Genomic DNA, 25,713 nt, shown 5'->3' on the forward strand with positions numbered 1-25,713 from the left:
GAAGTACTTTCCACAAAATAAAGACAGAAAATGAGGTATTGGCATTTTAAAGAGAAGGTGCCAGGAGAATATCTTCATTACTAGAAGCTATGGAATAGAATACATTTTCTTATTACTAGATACATTTCTGAAAATATGAAATATTAACTTCAAATTAGACTTTGATATGCTATATTTAAGGAAAGAGATTTACTGATTTCTTGCTTTTTCTTTCTACAGCTAGTTGATGTGGAAAAATGGGTATGTGATTCTGTCTTTTATTCACTTGATCCCAAATGTTTCATGTTGCCACTGAGTCTAACCTGTCTGTTTTGGTACCCTGTGTGTTCATGACCCTTCAACTTGCACGGCTCAAAAAAAAAAAAAAAAAAAAAGAGGTGAATACATGGTTAGGTAAAATCTGGTCACTCCTGAATTGTCCTACCAAATTTCATGTTACCACAATGAATTTTATCTCTTTAAATTTGATCAGAGAATCATGTAATATAAATGTATGATTATTGCCTTTCTGTTTTGAGCCCTGCTGTCTAACGTTATAACTCCATTCTGTAACCCACCCTGTCTTTTCCAGTATAGACACTATAATCTTAAACTGCATGACAGTAAGATAGTTAATACTGATAAATAACGTGTGATGCTGTGTGTAGCTGCAACTATACATAATATATTTAGTGGTAGAGAACAGCTGCTAAAAAATAAAACCAGTATTTCCTAGATCTTAGAAAATAAAGCACAATTCTCTGCTTAATGTGTTGTTAAAGCCTTTCCTAATGTGTCTGTGTATACCATACATATTTGTTTGGGCGTCTGATAAAACTCCCCTCTGTGGGACATATTTATGTATGTTTTTCTTCAATGTAATCTCTAACACCAGTGTTATGTATGAGTTAGTGGTCATAAAATGTGTGTAGAATTGTTTGTTCACCTTGAAAATATTAGAGGCCTCTCTGAAAGCTTGGACTATAGTAGGTCTCCTTGGTTTCTTAATGCTTAGTTTGGGCTGCACATGACCAGACACCCCCAGGTGTCCTCTGAAATATGGCCAATAACATAACTATAGCACTGGTCTCGTTTTATTTCAGCCAGAAATTACAGAATTTAAATCTTTGATTATTACATCTTTATAGTAAGTAGTGACTCAAGTTAGAGCTTGCCTGAGACTCCTGTAGGTAAGTAATTTGTTTAATTAGTGACTTAGGCTTTTCAACACTGTTTCTACTCAAAAATACCTGTATCATGTTACATATATAGGTAGATGTTTATAATATTTATTAAACAATGACTAATAACTAACAATAACAGTTAAGTATTAATTTTTGCTAATTGTATCAGTATGACAGCATTATCCATATTCTATGAATGTGGTATTTATGACAACCAGCAATTGCTATACAATTGATTTTAAGTGTTTTTAACACATACTGATGGTCAGGCTATCTTTTAATTTTGCCCAGTTTTTAATTGATTGAGAAAGCTTGGTTATACATCTTTAGATTCTGTTGTTTTATTCATATGAAGAGTTTTGCTATAAATAGACAAAACAGCAATAAAAAACATGTTCAGTACTGTACAGGCACCTCTCCTCATAGTCCACAACACGTGAAATATTATATGCCAGAATTTTATTGGTGACACTGAGGTGGCTTATTTTTGACTGTGTTCATAATCTGTCCATGGAAAATATAGTATTACTTGCATAAATAGAAATCAGATCTACTGTTTTGGTGGGTTTTTTTGTTCTGTTTCATTTTTTTGTTTGTTTGGTTTTTTTAATTCAGAATTTAGTAACATTAAAATCTTGCTTTGGAAAGACTACTTCATCAAAATGTGACCTTAAACCATTTTAAAAAGAGCTGGCTCCCATGAGAGCAAAGCTAAATGTGTTATTCCAAGTTACATTGGATAAAGACACTTCCTTTAGACTTCCTAATACACTGATTCTATAATCTGTAAACCTCTCTGAGGGGGATGGAGTGCATACTGGCTTTACTTCATACATAAAATTATTCTCTCTCAGACGAAGCTCCAGTCTGGCCTGTAAAGCAGCTTTTAACTCCCTCTGTAATTCCAGAGTGATACCAGAGGTCTTATGGAGGGCTGGAGGTGCAGTAGATTAAAGCAGTAGAAAGCTGGCTGTTGTAAAGCTGCATGGTCACTGAGGCAGACACCTCACTCTAACACATGCATTTATTGATAGGCCATTTTCCAGTATAGAACACACAAGGTTAATGCAAGTGTGTTTGGTTATATCTATCTCTGGAAACCTTAAAGCCCAAGCCCAGAGGGAAGCTTCATGTCAAATTAATGAGCAAATTACTAGCTGAACCTTGCTGTAAGCAGTTTCATGCTGTTCAAAGGATAAGATAAAGTAATTCACTTCTGAGCTGTTCTAGCCTGTAAAGTGTACTAACAAAAGTTTTAGAAGGCATTACTCCAGCTCTGTGTACTTCTATAAAATGACTATAATTCTTCCTGTGATTTTGTTCCAAAATCTTTGTTCTACTGAAGAAATGTGCTGGCAGTTGAAGCTGGGTACAAATTAAATGGTTTTAAGATACTTGTTGAACTCTTGGCTTCATCCTTTTGTCTCTGAGCAGGTGTGAATGTAGAGGCTTGTAGGTCTGCTTCAGTGCAGAATCAAGCAGATTAGACATCTTGCCCAATGTAAAACCTAGTGGAAGTAAGGCATCCTGGTTCCCATTTCATATCTGAAAATGGCTTTTCTTCTTTTTATAAAACTACCAGTGAGAAGAACCCCAAGTATTTGATGAAATGGATTTATCAAATTTGAACCGAAATTTAGAAGACTCTGAATATGTTTTCTTCACAGAGAAAATGACAGTAATGAAATAAGATAAAAATGAATAATACATTGTGAAAGGAATGCCATCAACCTCCCTGATATTTTTTCTCTTTTAATGGATTTATAAAATAAAGGAAATAATCCTAGTGTCTGTTTCTGTGAATTAGCAATGTGCTTGCAAATTTGTGATCTCAAGGGAGGTGTTGTATACTTGCAAGACTAATGTACTCATAAAAGCACCTGAGTGTCTGCCTTGACTTTCAGGATAACTGCTTAGCTCTGCAACAGTTTCAGTGTAAGGATAAGAAATTTTCTTGGGTATCTCTGGTGGTGTGATGATTTGGCCTTTTTTACACATTTTACTACATCTAGTTGGTAAATTATTTTGAAAATTCAGCATTAAGAGACGTCCAGAATTATTGTTTTCAGGAGGGATTACTCCGAAGAGCTTTTTATCTGAAAGGAAATGAACTGTATTGTTTCTTAAATTCAGAGTCCAATGTACGAGAATTTTCATGTTTACCCTGGCTGATGGCAAAGCTATGCTAATTTTAACATTTTGTAGGATTGTCTTCACTTTCTGACACAGAGAAACCTGTTCCACTGAGAGTAATGGTAAATTTTTTTCTCTTCCCCTCGATTAGTTGCTATGTTAGCTCGGTTTTATTTCACTAGTAAAGCTAATTTTCAATTTCTTTGGAGAAAAGAAACTTGCAGAGTAAGGAAGACACTTTAGACACTTTTCAAAAGAATTACTTTCCCTACAGAGACTTCTGAGTTGAGAAGTAGTGAATAAATTCTTGCTTTGATAGTGCAGGCTGGATAAATATAACAAATGGAATTTGACTAGAGGAAACAACCCCGGGTTCTTTTAGAGGTTGGAGTGAGCCACCCAACAAAGCTTCATTAAGGGAAATGATTCAAGTAATATATCATCAATGCTATTAAAGTAATTAATTGCACATTGGTACTTTATAATCAGTATGATTTTCAAGTATTACATGAATTATATAAGGACAGTTTTTTCTTATAATTTCTTGCTCACACAGTTAATTTGCTAAAATATATATTAATTTTTCATATTTCTGTGGGAAAATATGTTATTTATGCACAAATATTTAATCCCCCAATATAAAGAATTTGCAAATTTTAGATGTAACATACACTGGAGAAGTCGCTCAATGTAGGGAGTCATATGAGCAGTGTTAACTCAGTTTCATATACTGAGAACTCAGTTCCAATACACATCATGAAGGAAAATTATAGTGAGATTATACTGTATGATGTTAAAGTGAACAGGCATATCAAAATGGAGTGACTATGGAAATGCTACTTAAAATGCCACACCTACAGTGATAGTTTCAACCACATATGTAATTCCATCCTTAGTGTATTGTATATTCTAGCAGATGCTAATTGAAGCCCAAGTCTAATTCACATCAGCAAAAGAAACTAATGCAAACATTTTCTAAGTAAGCTTTTTAATTTCAAATTAAATTTGCGTGCAAATTGATTAAAACTTAATCAAATAGTGGCATTTCCAAATGTAAGCTAGGGTTTCTTTGGTATTTCTCCTTCAGTCCCTATTATAGATCTGAGAATTTCAAGCTGTGTTCTATGTAGCAATAGTGATTTCTGTGATTTAAAGCAAACTGTCTCAGTTTAATTGTTTTCAGTACTTGTTGGATAGGTTAATGTAAAGATCTAATATTTCTACATAAACAAATGGAATTCTGTAAGAATTGTACAAAAGATATAGTCAGGTGATGATATCTAAATTAAAAGATTTTTGGCAGCTTTCCTATTAAAAAATTCCAAGCAAAATTGAAATATTTTTCTCTTTACATCTAGCCAGGAAGCCCAAGCATTAAGGTGAAATTATGATAAATTAGAATAGTAGGTGATAAGCTACCTGAAAGCTGTCCAAGGAGCTGAGGAATATAATGGCCTCAAACAGCTGTAAATATTTATATTAAGAACACATGCTTAGTGTCCTCAGATAAGCCTTCAGTAGGTTTTAAATTTCAAGTATTTACTTTATTCTGAGGAGGAGGAAATAATTAGGAAGAGGAATAGAATGATGGGTGCTGTGTTCCTCAAATATAATGATTTGAAATTCTGCAAAGGTTTTTTTTAATTACTTTTTCAGGTCCTGTTCCAAGCTAGTGGAGTGCTCAGTTTAGTTCCTCCAAGAGGATATTTGTTTGATGCTAAGCACTCATACAAGTATTTGTCCCCAAAAGGTCAGAGAGCATATGCAACTGAAGACTTAATCAGAGGAATATGATTATCCTGTTGGTTGCATTCAATTACCACTCCTACCTCTCAGAACAACTTCTAAAAAAAATTGACACTAGAGAAAAAGAATTAAAAATTAGAAGACACTGGTTTTTTTTAACAAATGAAGGAGGAAGTAGTATTTTCAATGCGTTTAGTTGTCGAATTTGCATTGGTCTCACTTGTACAGGATTTACTGTACTCACTGCTTACTCACTGTCCTCCCCCCAGTCACAATGGAGTGCTTTTGCCACTCGTTCCTAGTCACACTCACTTTGACCTCCAGCACAGTCAATTATTGTCATCCCCCTGTCAATCCAGAAGTACAAATGGGAACTGAAGGTATTACAACTGTACATTGGTGTCTACCAGAGCCTATGTACTACTGTGGGTCTGATGAGCCAGACCATTGGATCCACACAGTCCAGTAAAGTCCAATAGTCCTTTTCAACCATCCTTCTGTGGGCAAGGCCCTTGTAGTCATAGCAATAGTTTTGACTACTCGCTTCTTGTACATATGAATCAGAAGTCCCTTCAGTTAAGAGTAAGGTTAGCCCTTCAGCTCTGCCCCAGCAATTTTCCTGGAAGAACCCCAATTATGATTGCTTTTCCTTGCAACTCACATATTTGTGCCTCTAGGACTGAGGCACATTTTCCAGGTTAGTTCCTCATCTCCTCTCTGTGGTCACTCAGGTCAAACCACAGGGTTGTGTTTACTCACTGTGTCCTCTCTTTGAGCAGAGAAAAGCTTACTCCTAATAGTGGAGATACTGGCCCATACAGGTGAGGAGCTGGATCTCTGTGCTCCTGACCAGTTTTTCCACAGTTGAGATGATGAAGGAAGAAAGATTTTTCTTCATGTTACTGGAGTTGGCGAGCCAATTCATCCACCTCCAGCACAGCTTATTTCCTCAGGTACTGGATACCTTTCTCCATGGTGGTCCACTTGCCTAGGTGACATATTTCTTGAAGGGATACCTTTCTTTCACACCTGACAGAAGTTGCCTTCAGAACCCAAGGACTTGTACCCTGTTGCCAGCCACTTTGTCAATGCTTCGTTACCTAGAAAGGAATCCCAGCTGTTTCACTTCCTTACCCTCTAATTCTGGGTTCCTGCTCCTATTTTTCCAACATAAGAGCAGCAAGGTGACAATGGGCTTACCTAGACACTAAACAGCAGCTGAAATCTTTTCACACATCTCACAGCTCACTCAGGGCAAAACGTCCAGTGGTTGGCACCTCATTTGTGAATTTTTGCTCTTTCTTCTCCCTTATCATTCCCTTCCTCTCTTCCTCCTCTTTTTCTTGTGATGGCCCTGCTTTGGAGTAGTCTGCCTTGTCCACTTTTTCCTCCTGCTTCCTCTTAGAAGACTCTCTTTCATCCCTCACTAAACGACGTCATTTTTGCTTCCAGTATTTCTTGTTGTGTACTGGGAAGACTGACACTGGCATGTGTTGGTCCTTTGGTTCAGCTGCAGTGCCTGTTGCCAGGGCTGAGATAGCTGCAGAGCCTGTCATTTTGCCATCAGATCCAGAGATCTTCTCTGTCCATCGAGGGTACTGAATAATGTTGAACAGGGCTCCATAGCATGTGGTTTGTGTCTTTCTGCAATTGCCAGGATGATGAAATGCTTTTTCCAAATATTTCACTAGTTTCTCAGGATTCTGCACTTTTTCAGAGGTGTGATTCCAAAATGTTGGAGGTGTCCACTGTCCTAGGCACTTGCCTCTTCTATCCCACACACCCTGCCACTCATCACTATCCAGCCTCAGCACAGATCTGTAGGTGGCATTCTTAAATAGTTGTTTAAACATAAACAAGACCCGGAACACATTCAGGAGCCCTAGCAATAGGAACATGCTGGTTTGAACATCCTGAGGATATTCAGAATTCTCAAGTGGTGTTGTAATTAGCCTGGAGAAAGGGAAGATGGAGGAAGGTATCTCCCCCATAGATTGGCTATCCTTAAAGTAAAGATAAAATATATAATTATTAATAGTTTCCAATAGATGGATCCTGGAATACAGAGATGGTGCCAATGCTGAGTACAAACTCCAGGTTAGTCTCACACCCTCAATTTTATCCTATCCTAATGCGGTGTCAAAAAATAAAACAAAATAATGGCCTTAATCTAGCCCTAGAGGTGACAAACAGCACAACATGTACCACAAGTGAGATGTTATATCATTCAACTTTGAGAACATATACAGCAGCTGTAAGAAAGATCGCCTTTTTATCAAGGCCTGTTGTGATAGGATGGGGGTGATGGTTTTAATCTGAAAAAGGGCCATTCTATATTAGTTGTTTTTTATGATAAGAGTGGTGAAACACTGGAACAGGTTGCCCAAAGTGGTGGTGGATGCCCCATCCCTGGAAACATTCAAGGTGAGATTGGATGAAGCTCTGAGCAACCTGTTCTAGTTGAAGATGTCCCTGCTCATTGTGGGGCTTTGGACTAGATGATCTTTAAAGATCCCCTACAACCCAAAACATTCTATGATTCTACATATCCATGGACTCTGAGAGCAAATAAATCAACATTGGTCCCAGAGACTAATAAACTAATAAAATGAATACTTCTAAATAATTTTTATAGCATGCTCTGGTCAGATCTGTTGTTATCTCAACCCTTAGTGCCCCATTTTGGGCTCCAGAAAGGATTGATGGGGTTTAAATCTGCAGGTAGTTAAATACCACACTGCTAGCTCACTGCCACCCCAACCACCAAGGGCAAGAATTAAGAGAAAACAAAGGTAAACTTTTTGGGTTGAAATAAAGATAAAGACAGCTTAATAGGACAGAAAACAAAATAATAATAATAATAATAATCATAATGCAAAAAGAATTAAAATATTCAAAGCAAATTATGCACAATGCAATTGCTCATCACTGATGCCTAGCCAGTTCCTGAGCCGTAGCTCCAGCTTTCTCCCCAGTTTGTACTCAAAGCATGACTCTATATGGTGTGGAATATCCCTTTAGCCAGTTTGGGTGGGCTGTTCCAGCTATGTCTCCTCCCAGCTTCTTGTGCCCTCCAGCCTGCTCCCTGGCAGGGTGATAAGAGAACCTGAAAAGTCCTTGACTTAGTATAAACACCGCTTAGCAAAAACTAGAATGTGTGTTACTGACGCTGTTCTCATCCTAAATTCAAAACACAGCACTCTGCTAGCCACTAGGAAGAAAATTAACTCTGTCCCAGACAAAACCAGGACAGTAAGTTGGAATGACTTCAAGAAATTTGAAATTATATGTGTGTTCTATCTGTTTAATTTTCATAGATATATTCTGAATTGTTAATGTTAGTCCAGAAACTCATGTGCACAATTGTCCTGAGACGCAGAGAACAAGTGTTAAGGAGCAGGAAGTTCTTCCCTCTGCAGAGAATGAGTTGAAGAAATTTCTTGTCTAACAGCCTGTTGCGTATGTGAAGTACATAATTTCTGCTGACTTTTTAATTTCTCTCCCTTTTTTTCCCAAGATGAGGATTTATGTTTTTCAAAGTAAGCATTCTCCTTTAGCTAAGAGGAGATTTGGTCTAAAAACCTTGGAGAATGTTCTTGCAGAACAGTATGACAGGAGTGTCCAGAACCCTCTATGCTGGCCATTTGCTCGCAGCTGTGGCCCTCATAGGTCATGATATGTAGCTTCTCAGGCTTGGCCTGAGCTTTCACAGGAGCATTCACTTTGCATTTGTGAGCATAACATATGTTTAAATATTTGCTGTAAAAAAATTTTTGCAAGGTTTACATTTCAGAGTATGGTAGTTTTTCAAAGCAATAGATAAATAGATATGTGCTCAAACCTCCTTCACACACTGTCGTATTCCAGGTTTTCTTGAGAGAGTCTGTTCATAGCACATTCTATCTCTAAGAATGATGTGTAAATTAAAAATTATTTAGGAACCAAAGTAGCTCTAAACACATGATATGACTGACCCGAATAGATTACAATTTTTTCTCTTTCATTTGCTATAGTTCATTTAATATATCAGTTGAAAAGAGTGAATCATTAAACCGGTTTTTCAAAGAATCCAGCACAAGAAGCTGCTGTGTCATTTTGGTAATCAATGGAAGATCTAAACTATTCACTTTAATTTGAAGGTACTTAAAAGATTGCAATCAAGCATTTAAATAAATTATCAAGAAGAAAGCCAGAAGATTTTGCAGAGCTATTGTTTAATGTACTTGTAATATGGAAAAAGCAGTGGGGTCATGTAATTCTCTGAATAAAATTTTATATATGAATGAGAGCTGGAAGAGACAGAGATTTTTTGATAGACCTAATGTCCTTGATAAACTGACAGCATGTTGGTAAGTAAAAGTCTGTATTGACAAATATAGGAAAGGATTCATTTGAATTCATCATGTGTTTATCTAGTAATGAATTTACACACATCCCACTGTAGAAAGCTCAGCAAAGATTCCTGGTTAGTTTCTGGAGCCACCCAGTAAAAGCAGCAACATTTCAGAGTGACAACTACAAAGCTATTCTAATAACAACCAAATAGATCTAAAAGAAGGGGAGAAGTCTTTGAACATTTTAAGATTATTAGATTATAGGGTTTTTTGTTTTTTTTTCTTTTAGCTAGAACATCTTGTACATCTTTGAGAACAGATACTTCTCTTTAAAAAAGCATGTATGAAATGAAAGCAGCCAGCCTTGCTTGGAAGCTCTCCATCTAGAATATCTTTTCATTTGGGATAGAGACAAACTTCAGTCCTCAGTTTTAACCTGTGTGATATCAAAACGTGAAGTGATGAGGACAAAAGGGGAAAGGTGGCCTTAAATCTCTGACAAAGAAAAGCAAATCACTTCATGTAGCATATCATTCTCCTTTTATTCTTGAGCAACCTTCATGAAAATTAACCTAAAAGCTTCCAAATTCTTCTAGTATCAGCCATGTGGCACTCTTAAACCAGTGCATGAAGTCTTACTAATATTTAAATTTTATTAATTTATTTTGCATTTGCATATAATATGTTGCTACAATCGTGGTGTTGCTCTTCAGCACTGCACTTTGCGTGCAGGATTTAACAACTCACATTGTACTTGTTAGAAACTCATCAGAACAAGTTGTTTAAGATGATCAGGCATGGCTCCTGTTTTACCTGTACTGTGTTTAATCTTTAAGCAATAGGTATTTAGTGTGCTATAGTATTTCAAGTGAAGAAAATTCTGAGAAAACTATTGCAACAACAGAAAAAAAAGGTTAAAGCCTTGTTCAGAGTAGCTGTTTTGCTTTCTAGCACAAGCTATAATTATGTTAATTGCAATGATAAATGTTCCTTTTAAATGTGGTTTCTAGTGAGTGTTTCCCACTCACTTTTTCAGGGGAAACAAATCCCATTTTTATGCACCTGAAAGCAAATGTTCATTTCACATTTTCTCTTTTTTTTCCCCTTCTCATGGATCTACAGAAATTTATGATGAAGGTAAGGAAGTTAAATATTTGGTATTATACTTCCCGTGGATTCTGACAATTTAATTTAATGAATGCTATTTTTTATTTTTTAACATCAGCATCAAACTGGCCTTCTTGAACATAAAACATACTGAATTAAAAAAAAAATTTAGAAATCACAGTGACTCTAGTTTGTTTTGGGGTTATGGTTATGAAGGACCAAAGGCAGGCCATGGAGAAAGGACTTTTGTCTGGCTCCTCTAATTTTCACTTCATACTAATCCTTTCAGTGAGAATGTAGCATTATGTGGTAAATACAAAATCTTGAGACAATGAATACATAACAGAAATTACGGTAAAACATTTTGGAAAGCAGGGACACCACACTGTTTCTTCTGTCACAAGAATGCTGTTCTGATGGTTTGGTGTCTCACCTGTGGGGTGGTTGGACAGCCTTTGGGATGGGGCTGTCACTGGCATTTGCTGAAGGAGCTCTGTTTCTTGGAGCTGCTGTTTGTTCATTTTGGTTTTTGTCTCATTAAGACTATGACAAAGCACTTGGTGAACCTCCAAGCATTTTGAATGACTGACATTAAACAATTAGCTGCAGTTTTCTCCAAAATGTGTTGCTTACCCATTTTCTACTTTAATTATAAGTCTATTCCCAATTCAACTTCTAAATTGATTTATTTACTGATTTTCCTCCCCTAAGAGTTTACTTTTCTGTGGTGTGGTCTTGCTTCACTGTCACTCTCCAAAAGTGAACAATTCTCAGCTAGATAAGCAGTTCTATTTTAAGGGCTGGATTTAATGATGTCAGAGGAGTTTTCTTAGCATGATTCCTCTGCTGATCCATCTTTTCTTCCCACTCGGCTGTCTGTCTTATTCTTTATCTGTGAGTTTCCTTCTCAAGTGACAAGGATGATTCACATTCCTTGTACCATACAACAACAGAAAAAGCTTAGTCACGATCCTTAACCTGTGAAAAATGCCTCCCTCCTCCACTTATTTTGCTCTAAAATAACCAGGAAGATTTTTATTATTTCTTTTATGTCCTGTGCAGATAAGGAGGAGGAGAATGGGGGAAGAGAAATCCTCACTAGGCTAAAGGAGAAATCGATAAATTTTATCTTCCTGTGCAATTTCTTTTCCAAGACACTGGAAGTGCTTGAAAGTAGGCATTTGTAATGGAAGTGTTGCCTCAGCCATAAATATAAATGTTTGTTTTACATATGACTCTGGAAATAGACAATCAATATTATTTACTTTTGATTAATTTTTACTGCTGTGTCTGCTTTTCATTGTTGTGAAGTTTCCCATTGCTAGGAAAATGATAATATAAATGTAGTGTCAGAAATATTAATAATGAAGTATATTCAGAGGATTTCTAATTCTGCCTTCCAACAGGTCAATATTAGCAAAATTGGGATCATTTAGCATGGTGCTGGCACAAATATTTGTCATCATTACTAATTATTCCAGTCTTTTTAATGTAGATAGTAAAATATTTCTGTGTTCTCAACTGAATAAAACATACTTATGTTTTTTTTTGGCCAGCTGGTTTATTCAAATTCAAATTTTTATGTGATATTTATATAGAGCATAATTACACGTGATGCTGCTTTTAATTCAAGCCATCTTTAGAAAACCTATAGTTTAACTGAAGTTTTTTTTCTGGTGTGGTTTTTGGGGGGTTTTTTTGGTTTGTTTTTTGTTTTTTTTTTTTGTTTGTTTGTTTGTTTGTTTTGTGGGGGTTTTTTTTTGGTGGGTTTTGTTGTTGTTGTTGTTTGTTTGTTTGTTTGGATTGTTTGGGTTTTTTTGTTTTTGTTTTTTTTAACCCTGGCACAAAATAGGAGGTAACTGCTGATCAAGATAATAAAAATAAGGGTTTTTTTGTTACTCTTTTAAACTTGTTTTTTCCTACTTACTTTTTTTTTCTTTTTTTTATGTCACAGTGGCCATCATTATCTGGAGTAGGTACCAGCAGTCATCAATCATACGAATCTCCATGGCTGAATTTTTGCAGCATTTTCTGTTTGATAGTGAATTTCACAGAAAGTCAATAGTGATTTAAAAGTAAAGTATAAGGACATGAATATGTATAGCATATATAATGTCTTGAGAGATTCAACTTCCTATTAGTTATTCTAATGTAACATGGTGCGTAGGCTACAGTGAGACAAAGAAAGGCGTTTTAGACTGTTTGAATTCACCCTTTAGTATTGCCCTTATGTAATAGGAGCAGAGTGAGGGAATATTAGCATAATGCCTCATGTCAGTGACTTGATTTACTTTGGATCTTTAAATTCTAAGCAACTAAATGCTAGTTTGTTGCCAACCACTGGAAACAGAAACCCAAGAGCACAGTAATTGCAGAAGGGTTAGCATTTTTATTTTCTTTGCTAGAAGAATTTAAGGGTTCTGGGCCTGGATGCTGTAACTTTGGAAAGGAAATTCTGTTTTTGTATCAAGATTTTAAAATAAAATATATACTTCTATGAGCAAGAAGAAGATGTAAAATTTCTTGGCTTGTTCTCTGTAGCTTTGTAGTCTTTACTGTTCGCAGCATTTTCAAGTTCTCTGATTTTGCTGAAGATTTAATTTTCCAGTGTTAGTATTCCAAGCATCAGTTGTTTAGTTTTGCCTGACTAATCTTGTCTCACAAGCCTTCTAGCTCTGTTCCAGGGTTACTTCACAAGTTCTGAAGTGATTCAGCCTGTTTCCACACTCTGTTTTCACCACTGCTTGGGTTTTCTGGACTCTGGTTGGCATTCATCTCACAAAACTGAATGCCAGACTTAGAGCCATGGATATCCTAAGCTCTCTGTGTAACCACAAGCAGAATGCTCAGATTTTAGGTGGGCTGAATTACTAACCAAAAGGGCCTTTTTTCTCTCTGCTGGCTATTTAGTTGCCTTAAGCTACATTAATCTGAGTGTTTTATCATCAAAGGTATTAGGACTGGCTGAGGGGGAGTTTGTTTTCCCCACAGCAGCCCTCATAGTGCTGTGCTTTGCTTTGGTGTTGACAACACACCAGTGTTCTGGCTATTGCTGAGCAGCACTGGCACAGCAGCAGCACTGTCTCTCCAACATTCCACCTCTCATCTGTGGGCTGATGTGGGAAAGATCTTGGGGTAGGACACACCTAGGACACTAGACCCAAATTTTCCAAAGGAATATTCCATACCAAATTATGTCAGCTCATATATAAAAGCTGCAAAAAGGAGAAATTGGAGGCATTTGTTATTTACAACATTTGCCTTCTGGAGCAGCCATGATGTGTGCTGAAGCCCTGCTTCCGGGGAAGTGGCCACACATTTCCTGATTATGGGGAGTAACAAATAAAATATTTTGGCTTTTTTCCTTTACTTCTGTGCATGTATGACCTCTCATTTCTCCTTGTTTTCCATCTTACTTTCTCTCCCCTGTCCAGCTGAGGGAATGGTAGACCAGCTTGAGGGGCACCTGGCATCTAGCCAAGGTCAACCCACCATATCAAATACTTTTCTTTCGCTTTTCGTTTCCAGGTTTTCATGTAATTGATCATAGTGGTATTAAGAGAACAAGCCTTCCCGGATTTTCTAGCTGAATGTTGCCTGGTATCAGAAAGAAGCTCTCATTAGTCATCTGAAGTGTGTTCAGTGTGAAAAAAGTTTAGACAGTATGTACTTTTGGGGAGCAAGAGGTCTCATTGAACACCTTCCTCCTGCCTGTTGTGGCCTCCTATTCTAGGCAGCTTGTAGGACTGCATCATTGCTGATTTTTGATAAATGCTGGCCCCCAGCAACATTGGTCTACAATGGATTAAGAAATTGCTCATTAATAATGAAATCAATAGGTGAGTAGATACTACATTGCTGTGGAAATATTTTGAAAATCATCTCCTCTACAGAAATGGTTGTAGTATTGTGCAAATACTTGTGTAGAATCATGGTGACATGGTTTTAAACCGTGGAACATCCTTCTTCCTATTCCTCCTAGGTCCCTTTATTCTTTTCCTGATTTCTTTCACTTCATGACTGATTCTGCCATCATGGGGTTTTCTTCTAAATAATGATTCAAAATTTTCAAGATTTTCATTTCTTACATACCCTTTCAATAATTTTCATTATGTCTTGCAGGTTACTTAAATACAAAGCTTTAATATGCTTAAATGAAAGAAGTTGCAAAGAATTTTATATAAACAAAGCACATGTTTTTGGTGCAGTCACCGTTTTGTTTGGTTTGTTTGGGTTTTGGAGTTTTTTTTCAGTAACTAGCTCAGAATAAATACTTATATCAGCCTGCTGGTTTAAAAGCTTTCCTCTGCATCTTGATAAAGGCACTGATGCCAACAGCCTTACATTTCTGATCTTGACACAGGTTGCTTCAAATTGAGAACATCAGGGCCTAAATATACTTTTACTCAGAATACATAGTAGTTGAATTATTTTTCATGCCAGTACATATGGTCAGACTCAGGTTTCCTATTTGATATCTTTCTAGTGGATCAAACCCAGAATTTCAGAATGTATGTTCAGAATGGATTCTCTGAAATGAAAAAATTGCCAGCTGCACTGTGAGTCCCAGAGAAGGGACTTGGGAAAGATTTCATCATTGGAAGAATACTTCCCTTTTTATGTAAAATTAATTCTTTAGCATTTCCATCCGTGGTGGGTGCAATATCCTGCTTGGTTTATTTATGTAATGGTGATAGGTTTACATTTAAGAAGGTTCAAAACAGGTGACTGTGGCCAATTCTGTGTTTAATTCTGTACTTGTGCTTATGCATTTAGTCTAAGTGTCTAGATTTAGAAATAGAAGTATTTTTTAAAAAATACTTTGTAGTTAGCAGTAGTCTAACAGTATAAACTACTGAACTTCATGAACTTGGAACATCCTTGTGATGGGAGAGCATGATACTTTTTGTATTCATATTTGCAAGTGCCTTTATGGAAGTATTGGTGTCCTATATTTTGCATGCTATTGTCTCCAGCACCTGCTTTAGTTCAAGATGGCCATTGTCAATGTGTTCCATTTTAATGAAGTGTGAGTAGTCAGTGCTTTATAGGATATGGTTTTACTCCAATGTACATGTGAAAACAGCCACTAATAGTCATATTTGAAACTTTTAATGGTGGCTTAGGGTAGTTGCCTTGAAAAAAGCTTGTGAAGAAAAATGGGGAGCATGTTGCTCTTTTTGTTCTTTTATAGCCACTTTACCATATTCAGTGCCATGAAAGCAGTTGTTTAGTATTTTTTTAGAAACCTATTAAAACCAATAATGATTGGTCATAAGTTCCATCTATACTGTTAGGGCTGGATCTGGGGCACAGAGGAAATACAAGGCTGAGCAGCTGATTGTGATTAGGTCATGCTATACCATAATTCTAAGTTATATGGACAGCATTTCTGAAGGATTTACTCATGTCATTTATTGTTTCACTTGATTTTTTAAAAATTAACTTTTTGAAGTCTACCAAACTATTTTTCCTTACGTCTTAGTCTTTGTACTGTCATTTTCCCTATAGCATATGTCAGTAATTCCACTATACTAATATGGACCTCTCATGGAATGAAGCAGGAAAAGCCATTCCATTCTTCTTAAAAACTTGCTATGTTATTTTGTATGAGTGTTTCTAAAGTGTGAATCAGTTCCCGAGTGACACATTCAGTATTTTTAAATTGCTTTTGTAGGTGACTAGACTTGTTTGAATAGCCATGTGCTAAATGAAGTTACTCTCAGGCTTTCTTAAGCAACACATTTCTGAATAATGACATTATAGAAGCTTTTTCTTTATGTAGGCAAACCACTGAAATAACTGTTTAATTGTTAAATACTTTTAAATGCTTTCATATGGTTCTCTTTCTGGTACCTCCCTGAAGTTCAGAGCTTTTTCTCTTTACTCACACATTTGAAGATTGTGTAGAACTGTGAAGAAAAGTCAGCAAAAAAAATCAGCATTTGCTTGCAGTGGAGTTCTAATTGGTCTAAGGGATGATTTTATCTAGTAGAAATAAGATTGTTAGTATAAAAAAAATGTAAGGGTAATGGCTGACTCAAAATCATGGATGCCACAAGGTTATTCACCAGCCTCTAAAAGATCTCATTGTGAGGTTCCCAGAAGCACAGATGGTTTTAAAACATATATTCATGTGACCATGATTAGTTTCCTGCAGTTTCTCATGTGTGTCCAGGAGTGCAGCAGTGCAGCCATAGGCACATAGCAGTGCAGGTGCTGTTGTGTGAATCTTTAGGTCTGTGAGATGATTGATTCCATCTCTGTGCCTGTGACCGTGGAGTGTGTGCAAAGTTGTACTGATACAAAGGGATGGTTGAATCAGGTAAAACATATCTTACTCTATATTGGCTTGGTATTCATGGTAAAATAGATAATTTTTTTGTTCTATCTTTGTACATTTTCTACATACCTTTTAAGTTGTAGCTTTTTTGTGCTTTTTGACATTTTAATCCTCTTTCTATTAAGAAAACACGGAAAATATATTTCCCAATTTTACTTTTATTTTTCTTGATTTTGGTGTGCAATAACACTCTTTACATCAAATTAAACAGCTCAGATCTTAATAATCTACTGTCATTGCCTGATCTTCCAGTGTATTGAACTTGAAAGCTGTTTATATTTTTTTGAATGCTTATTCATTCAGCTCTAATTCTTGTTGTTCTATTCTAAATTGCCTTTTTTTAGAAATGACTTTTGGGTAGTGAGATGACTCCAAATTAATTTTGTATTCCAGCTGCAAAAATACTGGATTAGAGATGGCCAGTTTACATGAAGTTTTCACATGTAATGTGAATTTGTCAGTCCCTTATGCTTTCAATCTGAAATTATTTTCTTTAGTGTTTGCCAGTTCTGAAGGTTTTTAAGTATTTTTCTGTTAATGAGGAATAAAATGTGAAGAGTTTTATGTTAATATAATTGATATTCCTGAATAGCATAGCTTGTAGAATTTCAGTGGATAAGTTATTATTTGAAAATAAATATATTTAGGTTAAGCCTGGTTTTATTTGAGGAATGTATTGTTGAAGTTGGAAATTACTCTGAAAATTGGAAATTAGAAACAAAGAAAATAAGACTCATGATAAGTAATGTGGTTGTTAGCAACTGCCTTGCATTATAATGCCATTTATACATTCGTGCAAAAAGTCTGTGGGCATTATGGATTGAATTAGTCAGCATTGTGGCTTCCAAGTAGTCTTACTTTCAGTCTTCTGAAGTGTTATTTTTGCAATATTACAAGAGATTTGGTAAAACTTATGTCAGAGCTCATCTTGGATGTTGCATCTTTGCCACAGAAGTCCAATTGCTACATTTTAATTTTTTTTTAAAAGTGGAAAATTTGCAGTTTTCTGCTGGAAATGGAATGGATAATTTTAAAAATCAAATATAATCTCAGTAGACAATCAAGGTCCAACAGCTACTTGCTATGCAGTTTCTGGCATAAAGATAAATGCTGAGTATGTAGGTATGAAATGAGCTGCTAAAATAGGAAATGATCTTACAGGTATGTACGTGTCCTGGAAGAGAAGCTCCAAAATGGAAGGCAGTTTCATAGAGCCAGCCTTGTTTTCTATCCTTTTCTGTATTTTTCTGTTTCATCTTTTTACTTTGTCTCCAGAAGAATGGTTTGATTGTGATTGTTTCTCAGAAACTTTAAGTGGAAAATGCTTAAAATGTTTTTTATGTTTAAGAAAAAAACCTGCCGACTTGCTTGCATTCTTCTAATGGACAGAGTAATACTAATTAAAGAGAATTGCTGTAATCCTCTTGGAAAAAAATTATCTAAAGACCCGCTCTTCCATTTTTTCATGCGAGTGATTGAATTTTTTTAGAACCAACCTTTCTCTTGTTCAGCTACAAGTGAGAATTTAACAAAAAAAGTGCTAGGCAGACAAATTGATATAGACAAAGTAAGGGCAAGCTGATATCGCTCTGATTTTGTTGGTTATGCTATTCTCAGCTTTTGTGCAACAGGCAATCAAATCTGTTAGATATCGAATTTATGGATAATAAAATAGAATACTTTAGATAAAAACACTGGTGAAATTTTGAAATTTTGTTTATGTTATTGACTTTGTTAGTTGGGTACCTATTTCTGCTGTTGATAAGGTTTGCAGGTAAATCTGAAATGCTGGTAGGGCAGTATGTTCACAGCAGTTTTTTTCTCTCTTCCCCAGTGTGATGAGTAGCACACATTCAGTGTTCATCTTTGGCACAGCAGCCCTGAAATTATCAAATGCCTGTTCTTTCCTTGTGCCTTTGGAAAAAAATGGTGGTGCTAATGGTGGTTCAGAGCTAAGTCTTCATATCTTACTGTCAAGACTCTGCCTGTGACAAACTCCATGACTTTGACTATTTCTTAGTAAAACTTAATCTCATTCAGTCTTTCAAAGAGATTTTTCAATGTGCCTCCCTGCATTTTGACTCTTACGTAGTTTGTTGACAGTCAAAATATACATTGCATCCATCAAGCTACTCTTTTCTCAATAAACATAAAATGCAGAAACTCTTGGCAGTTTCTTAAAAATGCTAAAATTATGACTTTTGAAGTGCTTTGTGTTTTACCACTATCCCTCTTGTTTTTTTCCTTGACCAAGTAATTCAAAGTGCAATAAATGCGAATGCAAAAAGAGATAAAGAACAAAAATATAAACATGGAAGGGAAATAATTTCATGTTGCCATCATAGCCACTCAGTTAAATTGTTCTTCAGCACTGAAATGTAGCTGCCAGAGATTAGTATGATTTTTAAAATTTATTTTTAATGAATCTGATGTTCTAGTCAAACAGAAGGTCAGTCTTCTATGGTAAAAGCAAGGGTATAAATACCATATGTAAGAAATTAAATACCTTAAAATTAAATATAGCATTCCTATATGAAAGAATAATACTGCTTTTGGAGTTGTCACATTTATGGACTCATAAAATATTTACTTATCACTGCTTCTTGGAGAGTGTGCTGTGCATAATGTTACATGAATTGTTCTGTCAGAGAAGTACGAACTTAGGCTCTTGACAGTGTCTTGTCAGACAGTCTCTGCTTCTGTCCAGTGCTGATCATTTGCATTTCAGCATAAAAGAATACATAAATCTTCAGAAGAAGTTGAAGGTTTTTCCATGCCTTAACAAGATTTATTTATTCTTTCATGAGTGGTTAAACTGATTAGTGATAAATGGAAACTGTAGTGAAAATATTGGGGGGAAATGATTGTAGTTTCTTGGAATAAAAGTGAATTTTATCACTTTAATTTTCTTTTACTCAAGATGCTGTATTTCTCAAGAGGAACAATTACTTGGACATGATTTCTGAGTTTTCAGACTCCCCAAATACTGTTGAGTTAGCTTGGATGTCTTTGAGCATTTACCTGTTCTAGCAGATAATGAATTCTGTCTGATATTATTAAAGCAGTGTGGGAAAAAGCAATTTGCAGGTTGTTGGTCTTCAGTGTAGTTGAAGACATTACTCTCTGGTAAAATAAGGAGAATATTCAAAAATCTCCCTCTGCGTGTCATCCCTCTAGAAAAGGATATTATTTGTAGGGAAAATGGGTGACTATGAAGACATTTAACAATAGGTAAGTTTGTAGAGGGCAGCATGACACCCATCAAAGCTGCTCTTAGAGGCTATCTGCTTTCAGCATGAGGAAGAAGGATTCGAGATTATAGAACACATTTTTTACCAAATAAGTGGTGACTCAAAGTACACAGAGCTCTCTCATCTTTCTTTCTTTCTTTCTTTCTTTCTTTCTCAAAAGGCTCAATTTTATTAAAACATACTAGTATATAATTTCTCTTTACCTTTCAGTCTGCTCAAGGTGGTGGACATCGAACACTGCTCTACGGACATGCAATCTTGCTGCGCCATTCCTACAGTGGCATGGTATGTAACCATGGTACATGAGTTGGGACCAGCAGTGATTTCTTTTTTGTATGAAAGTTATGTTTGGAAGTGCCTGGAATATTGCCATTTACTGATGTCCGGAGAATTACTCACATCAGAGGCATTTTACTGTGGTTCCTAGAAACCTTTGTGAAGGGTAGGTGCTTTGAAATACAAAACCAAGCTGGTTGTATCTGGGTAAGTACCAAAACTAAGTCTGGCTCCCCTAGTGCTGAATTCCCTGTTCATCAGTCTTGGTGAATTTTCATTTCTTTCCCCTTGGATTTTCTATATTGCTTGAACAGTGACTGAATCTACAGCTGGCACCTTGCTGTCAACCTGAGCATACGTTAGAGACTGGGTGGAAAAGGAGATTCCTTCTTACATGTATTTTAGACAGAAGTGTTAGTTGGAAATTCCCTGATGAATTACAAAGGTTCCCAATGCCTTATCTACAAGTGAGGCTTCATGGAGATGAAATCTGATGGAACCAGCTCCTTTATTTCCACTGTTAGTATTCCCATCTCAGTAAAAAGATAACCTGGGTAGACTGAGAGGTTATTTTAGATCATATTTTTGTCACTGCTCCCTGAGTGCATTTCAGCTTATCAGGCATACATATTCTTGTAATAATTAATGGTGAGCAATCTAAGAATGGTTGATCCTATGTTATAGGTTGATGGATTTTATATTATTAGAAGTGAGCAGAACAAGCAATGTATGCTTTTTTTCTTTTGGTAGTACCTGTGCTGTCTCTCTACGTCTCGATCATCAATGGATAAGCTGGCATTTGATGTAGGATTGCAAGAGGACACAACAGGTAACCACTAGTTTAAAAGACTATATAATGAAGAATACTGTCAGTTTCAGAAAAAAAGTCTAAGAGTTGCTTAGTTAGATTAAGTTTGCTTGTTTTGTAAAGCTTTGCTTTAGATAGGAGTAGTAAGAGTAATAGCTGCAACAGTTGAACTGTTCAAAGATCTGAGCTTTTTTCTGAATAACATGGTTTAGTTAAAGAAGCCCATCTGAAAGCAAGATTTATCATGGGAACAGAATTTGTGATTTTAATACTTAGACATATTCTGGGGGATTAGATGCACTAACAGTCAGTAAAAGTGGAAGAACATAGTTGAATTTGGATTTATATGATCTTTTAAATATTATTTAAAGTGATATGTAAATGCTTTTTTTTCATTGTACTTAGTTATGAGTTGCTCTGCTTCCTTGTTCAAATTCTCAGCAGAATATTCTTCAATGTCTTTTACAGAATCTGTAATGAGGATGACAGGGAATCGCTTTAGCAAAAGCAGCCTGAACCAGTTTGCCTAGAGAACACAGGGAGCCGTCATCTTATTCAGCTCTGGAATCACTGATCCAGAAGTCTTAGTCTTTTGCTTACATGTATTATTTAGAGCTGAGTTTCCAACAAAGTGGTGCAGGAGTGATACTAGTTACAGAAAACACATGGACACTTGGTTTAGCCCAGTAAAAACTGGATCAGAACTTTTAAGTCTGAAATAAGTGTGACAGTAATATCAGTAACATTGGGTCTTTTCTTTCTTGTTTCATTCTTTGCTGTTACTCAATATTGATATTAGGTGAGGCTTGCTGGTGGACTATACATCCTGCTTCCAAACAACGATCAGAAGGAGAAAAAGTGCGTGTTGGAGATGATCTGATTTTAGTCAGTGTCTCTTCAGAAAGATATTTGGTAAGTTGCATAAAATTATCTATACAGTGGTTCTTCTACAGAAAAAAAAGAGTTAATGAAAGTTGTGCAGTAATATCTGGCTTACATTTCTGCATCCTAAAAGTAAGACGCTTAAACTGTTTGGTTTTTTTAATAATATTTTGTAGAAGAGCACACTGAAGGTCTGTAAAGTGTGACTTTGATATATGGCTAATCTAATTTTTGTTCATTTCAGTAGTAGAATAGGAGCTTAAAAATTTACTTAGATGAAAATAAGGAAATACAGAAAAAAATAAATTGTTTCCAAATTGCATAATTGAGATATTTAGAATTTGTGTGAGTGTTCATAGATTAACAACACTATCATATATATTAAAACTTTGTACAAAATTTTGGGCTGTCTAATGTAGGTACATAGGATTTGTGAGCTTAAAAAGTCCATGTTTTATTGAGATGATGTACAGTGTAATATATAGAACTACTGACACGTAATAATTAAATATAATTAAAATACTAAATGATTAAATATAATTGAAATATTTTACAAGTTATTACGCTAACTGCTTCTTATCACTGGTTTACACAACTTTCTTCTTCATGAAACGATCTCTCATTTGCTCTGTAATGAAGCAGGTCAACACTTTAAGACAAATTTCCTTTTTTTATTCTTAATGTTTCAAGAACCTGAACTACTCTTTATGGCAAAAAGTAGGTGAAAATAAGAAGAAAATAATTTTGCTGGAAGCTTCTGAAAAATCAGCCCCAGTGATTTGGCCTATCAACTCTAAAAACAATTCTTTTAAGAGGAAGCATTGTGAATTTTTCAAAAATCTTTCTCAGATCTAGGAGGGCAATGAAGATGGTGAAGGGTCTTGAGGGGAAGGCATTTGAGGAGCAACTGATGTCACTTGTTGTGTTCAGCCTGGAGGAGACTGAGGGGAGAGCTCAGTGCAGTTACAGCTTCCTCAGGAGGAGAGGACGAGGGGCAGGCACTGATCTCTTCTTTCTGGTGACCAGGGACAGGACCCAAAGGAATGGCCTGAAGCTGTGTCACGGGAGGTTTAGGCTGGATATTAGAAAAAGATTCTTTATCCAGAGGGTGGTTGGACACTGGAACAGACTCCCCAGAGAAATGGTCACAGAACCAAGCCTGACAGAGTCTGGATAATACTCTTGGGCATAATGTGTAATTCTTGAGGAAGGTGCTGTGCAGAGCAGGAAGTTGGACTTGATGATCCTTATGGGTCCCTTCCAACTCTGGGGATTCTATGATTCTATGAGATGTGCATATATCATTAAATTTTATTCTCTGTTATTCACTTTTTATTTTTTACGAGTCTTTTTTTTTCCCCTGGTTTTTAAAGTATTTAAGAAAAAAGTGAACAGTTTAATAAGATGTCAATTATAAAATTGAAAATATTCTCCCTTCTATTTGAAACTCATAGGAAAATGAGTTTTTATAATTGTTAGAATATAATGGTAAGTTCTAATTAGAACCTCAATAGCTCACTTAATGAGTTTTGTAATTAGATATTCTGAAAAATTTCTGATCATCCTTGCATTTTAAAATTCTTTTAAATAATTACTTTTATGAGAATTATATCTGCACATAGTGAAAAAAACAACTTGTTGACTGAATTTATGAGAAATCTAATTAATGGAAAGGTTTTATTTAAAGACATTGGATTTCTTTGAATTGCTGAGTTGAGTTGCTGAAGTTGAATTTTGGTACAGATTGTGTCTCTGTCTAGGCATGTCCTGGCCTCTAATTAGTAATAATCAGCTCAGTCTATTATTTTGGGTTTGTGCCTCAGCTGTTGATTCTCAAAGCTGTCACATGTACTTTTATACAGCAAGAGGCAAAATTCTGTCTGCAGAGACTGATTTTCCTTAAGATGTGGTGTTAATGCATGTACTGTGTGTTCCATGCAAAATATCAATATACTAAAAATAATATTTTCATTGCAGAGAGAAATAACACTTTATTACAGTCTTAACATGTTTTAGAGCTAGATTGTAATGAATAGTTATTAAGCCTATTCCAGTTATACAGCTCTGGTTTGCCAGTAAGATGGAGCAAGTATTCAGCCAATTAATTTTGCTCTAACATGCGCTCACATACTTTTATGAACAGATGTTTTTCAAAACTGGAGCTGGTAAATTATGTAGCTCCACAATCATAAAAATATTGTTGGTTTTGCTACCTATTCAGTAATTATATTAGCACTGTCAATAAAGCAATGAAGCTTTTATGAAAATTGAAACAGTTGATAAAGAATAATCAATGAGTTAGCAATAAGTGAATATTTTTCATGAAAGCTCTCTCTATCTTAAACTGTTGGTCCTAATCCATTTGGATGTTTACAAAAATAACTTCAAAGGATATAAATTTTAAACTACTTACAGTTCATTGTTTACATGTTGAGTTCAATGTCATGTTGTAGCTGCTATTTTGTACAACTCTTAAAAGAGTGTGGTAACTGATGCCTTTTATAAAAGTTAGGACTGTGGAGAGATGAATTTATTTTTGTGAATCTGCTCTGATAATGAGACCAAGTAAGCTGTAGTGAATCTAGCTGAGGAATGCTTTTTCTAAGGGAGTGGAATTCCCCATATGGATTTCTTGACAGAAAATAATGTTCATCAGGGTGCTGAGAGTTGCATTATGTATGTTCCATAAGCTACACTTAAAATTTTAGGAAAATGTAAGTTCTCCATCAAATTCTCTATGTAAATATGCTGTTAGGAGTAGGACTGGGATGTCATCTTGGTATATTGCAGTATTGCTCTATGTTTTCAAGCAATTTGCTGATTCTTTCTTAATGAAGTAAAATAGGTTAACCATCCTGGGGCAAAGATGTGCATGTAAAAATAACAAATGAATAGAATACATTCATAAAGCATGGCTTTTTCAAAATGTAGTCAGATCTTAGTGGAATTTGTATAATGCAAGAGGAGACAATAACTATGTCAGCTTCTTAAGTTGGTCTTCCAATTGTCTAGCTTTAGCTTAATTAATTTAACATTGACACTTTATGATCTCAGTGAAATCAGTAGATTTTGTTTAGACCTCATTTGCTTGGCAACACTCTTAAGTATTAGGAAAATATTAGGACTTTGATGTAGTAGCCCTTCTCCTCTTTCCGCAAAATAAAGTATTTTGGGACAATAGGGTCTATTTTTTCCCCAAAGACTTATCTTTTTACTTACATTGAACAAATACTGAAGCGATAGGAAGATCAGTGTTAAAATTATAAGACAAAGGTCCAGAGAGGTGGATTTTGACTTTTGACTCACAGTAATGTCCCAGGGCAAGTCGTTCGCTTGTTCTGATTTGCAGCATCTACCTGGACAATGGGATTTTGGATTCTTACTATACCGTGTAGCATTTCTGAGGAAAAGCACTTACATAAGTGCTTGTGACATTATATAATGTGTGAACTGTGCTAGTACCAAATCCTTGAGAGAGGGAACTTGGCTCTGCTGAACTGAACCCTGTTAGTACAGAGCAGAAAGATGTTCTGCTATAAATATTGCCACCATTTAAGTTCAAGCCAGAGTTGCAGTTTCCTTTCTTGAGGCAGTACAGCCTGATAAAGAAGAGGTGTAATATTTCCAGCATGTTTCCTCAACTTGTACATAGTATCTACCTCAGCACTGA

General features: G+C 35.8%; 1 protein-coding gene across 10 annotated transcripts in view; it reads left to right on the top strand.

Moving 5' to 3' along the window:
• The window catches only part of RYR2 (ryanodine receptor 2), a 377,449-nt gene that overhangs the window by 128,280 nt on the left and 223,456 nt on the right, over positions 1-25,713 (top strand). For 8 of the 10 annotated variants that reach the window (XM_088161537.1, XM_088161539.1, XM_088161542.1 and 5 more), the window contains exons 4-7: positions 220-240; positions 20,288-20,362; positions 21,104-21,182; positions 21,961-22,073. In XM_088161537.1, coding sequence (XP_088017663.1) covers positions 220-240; positions 20,288-20,362; positions 21,104-21,182; positions 21,961-22,073 — 288 coding nt within the window. The remainder of the gene's footprint in view (positions 1-219; positions 241-20,287; positions 20,363-21,103; positions 21,183-21,960; positions 22,074-25,713) is intronic. The other 2 variants (XM_088161541.1, XM_088161546.1) reach the window with 1 other exon arrangement.

The sequence above is a fragment of the Sturnus vulgaris genome, chromosome 3 (assembly GCF_052056855.1).
Source record: "Sturnus vulgaris isolate bStuVul1 chromosome 3, bStuVul1.hap1, whole genome shotgun sequence".
NCBI classification, from domain to species: domain Eukaryota; kingdom Metazoa; phylum Chordata; class Aves; order Passeriformes; family Sturnidae; genus Sturnus; species Sturnus vulgaris.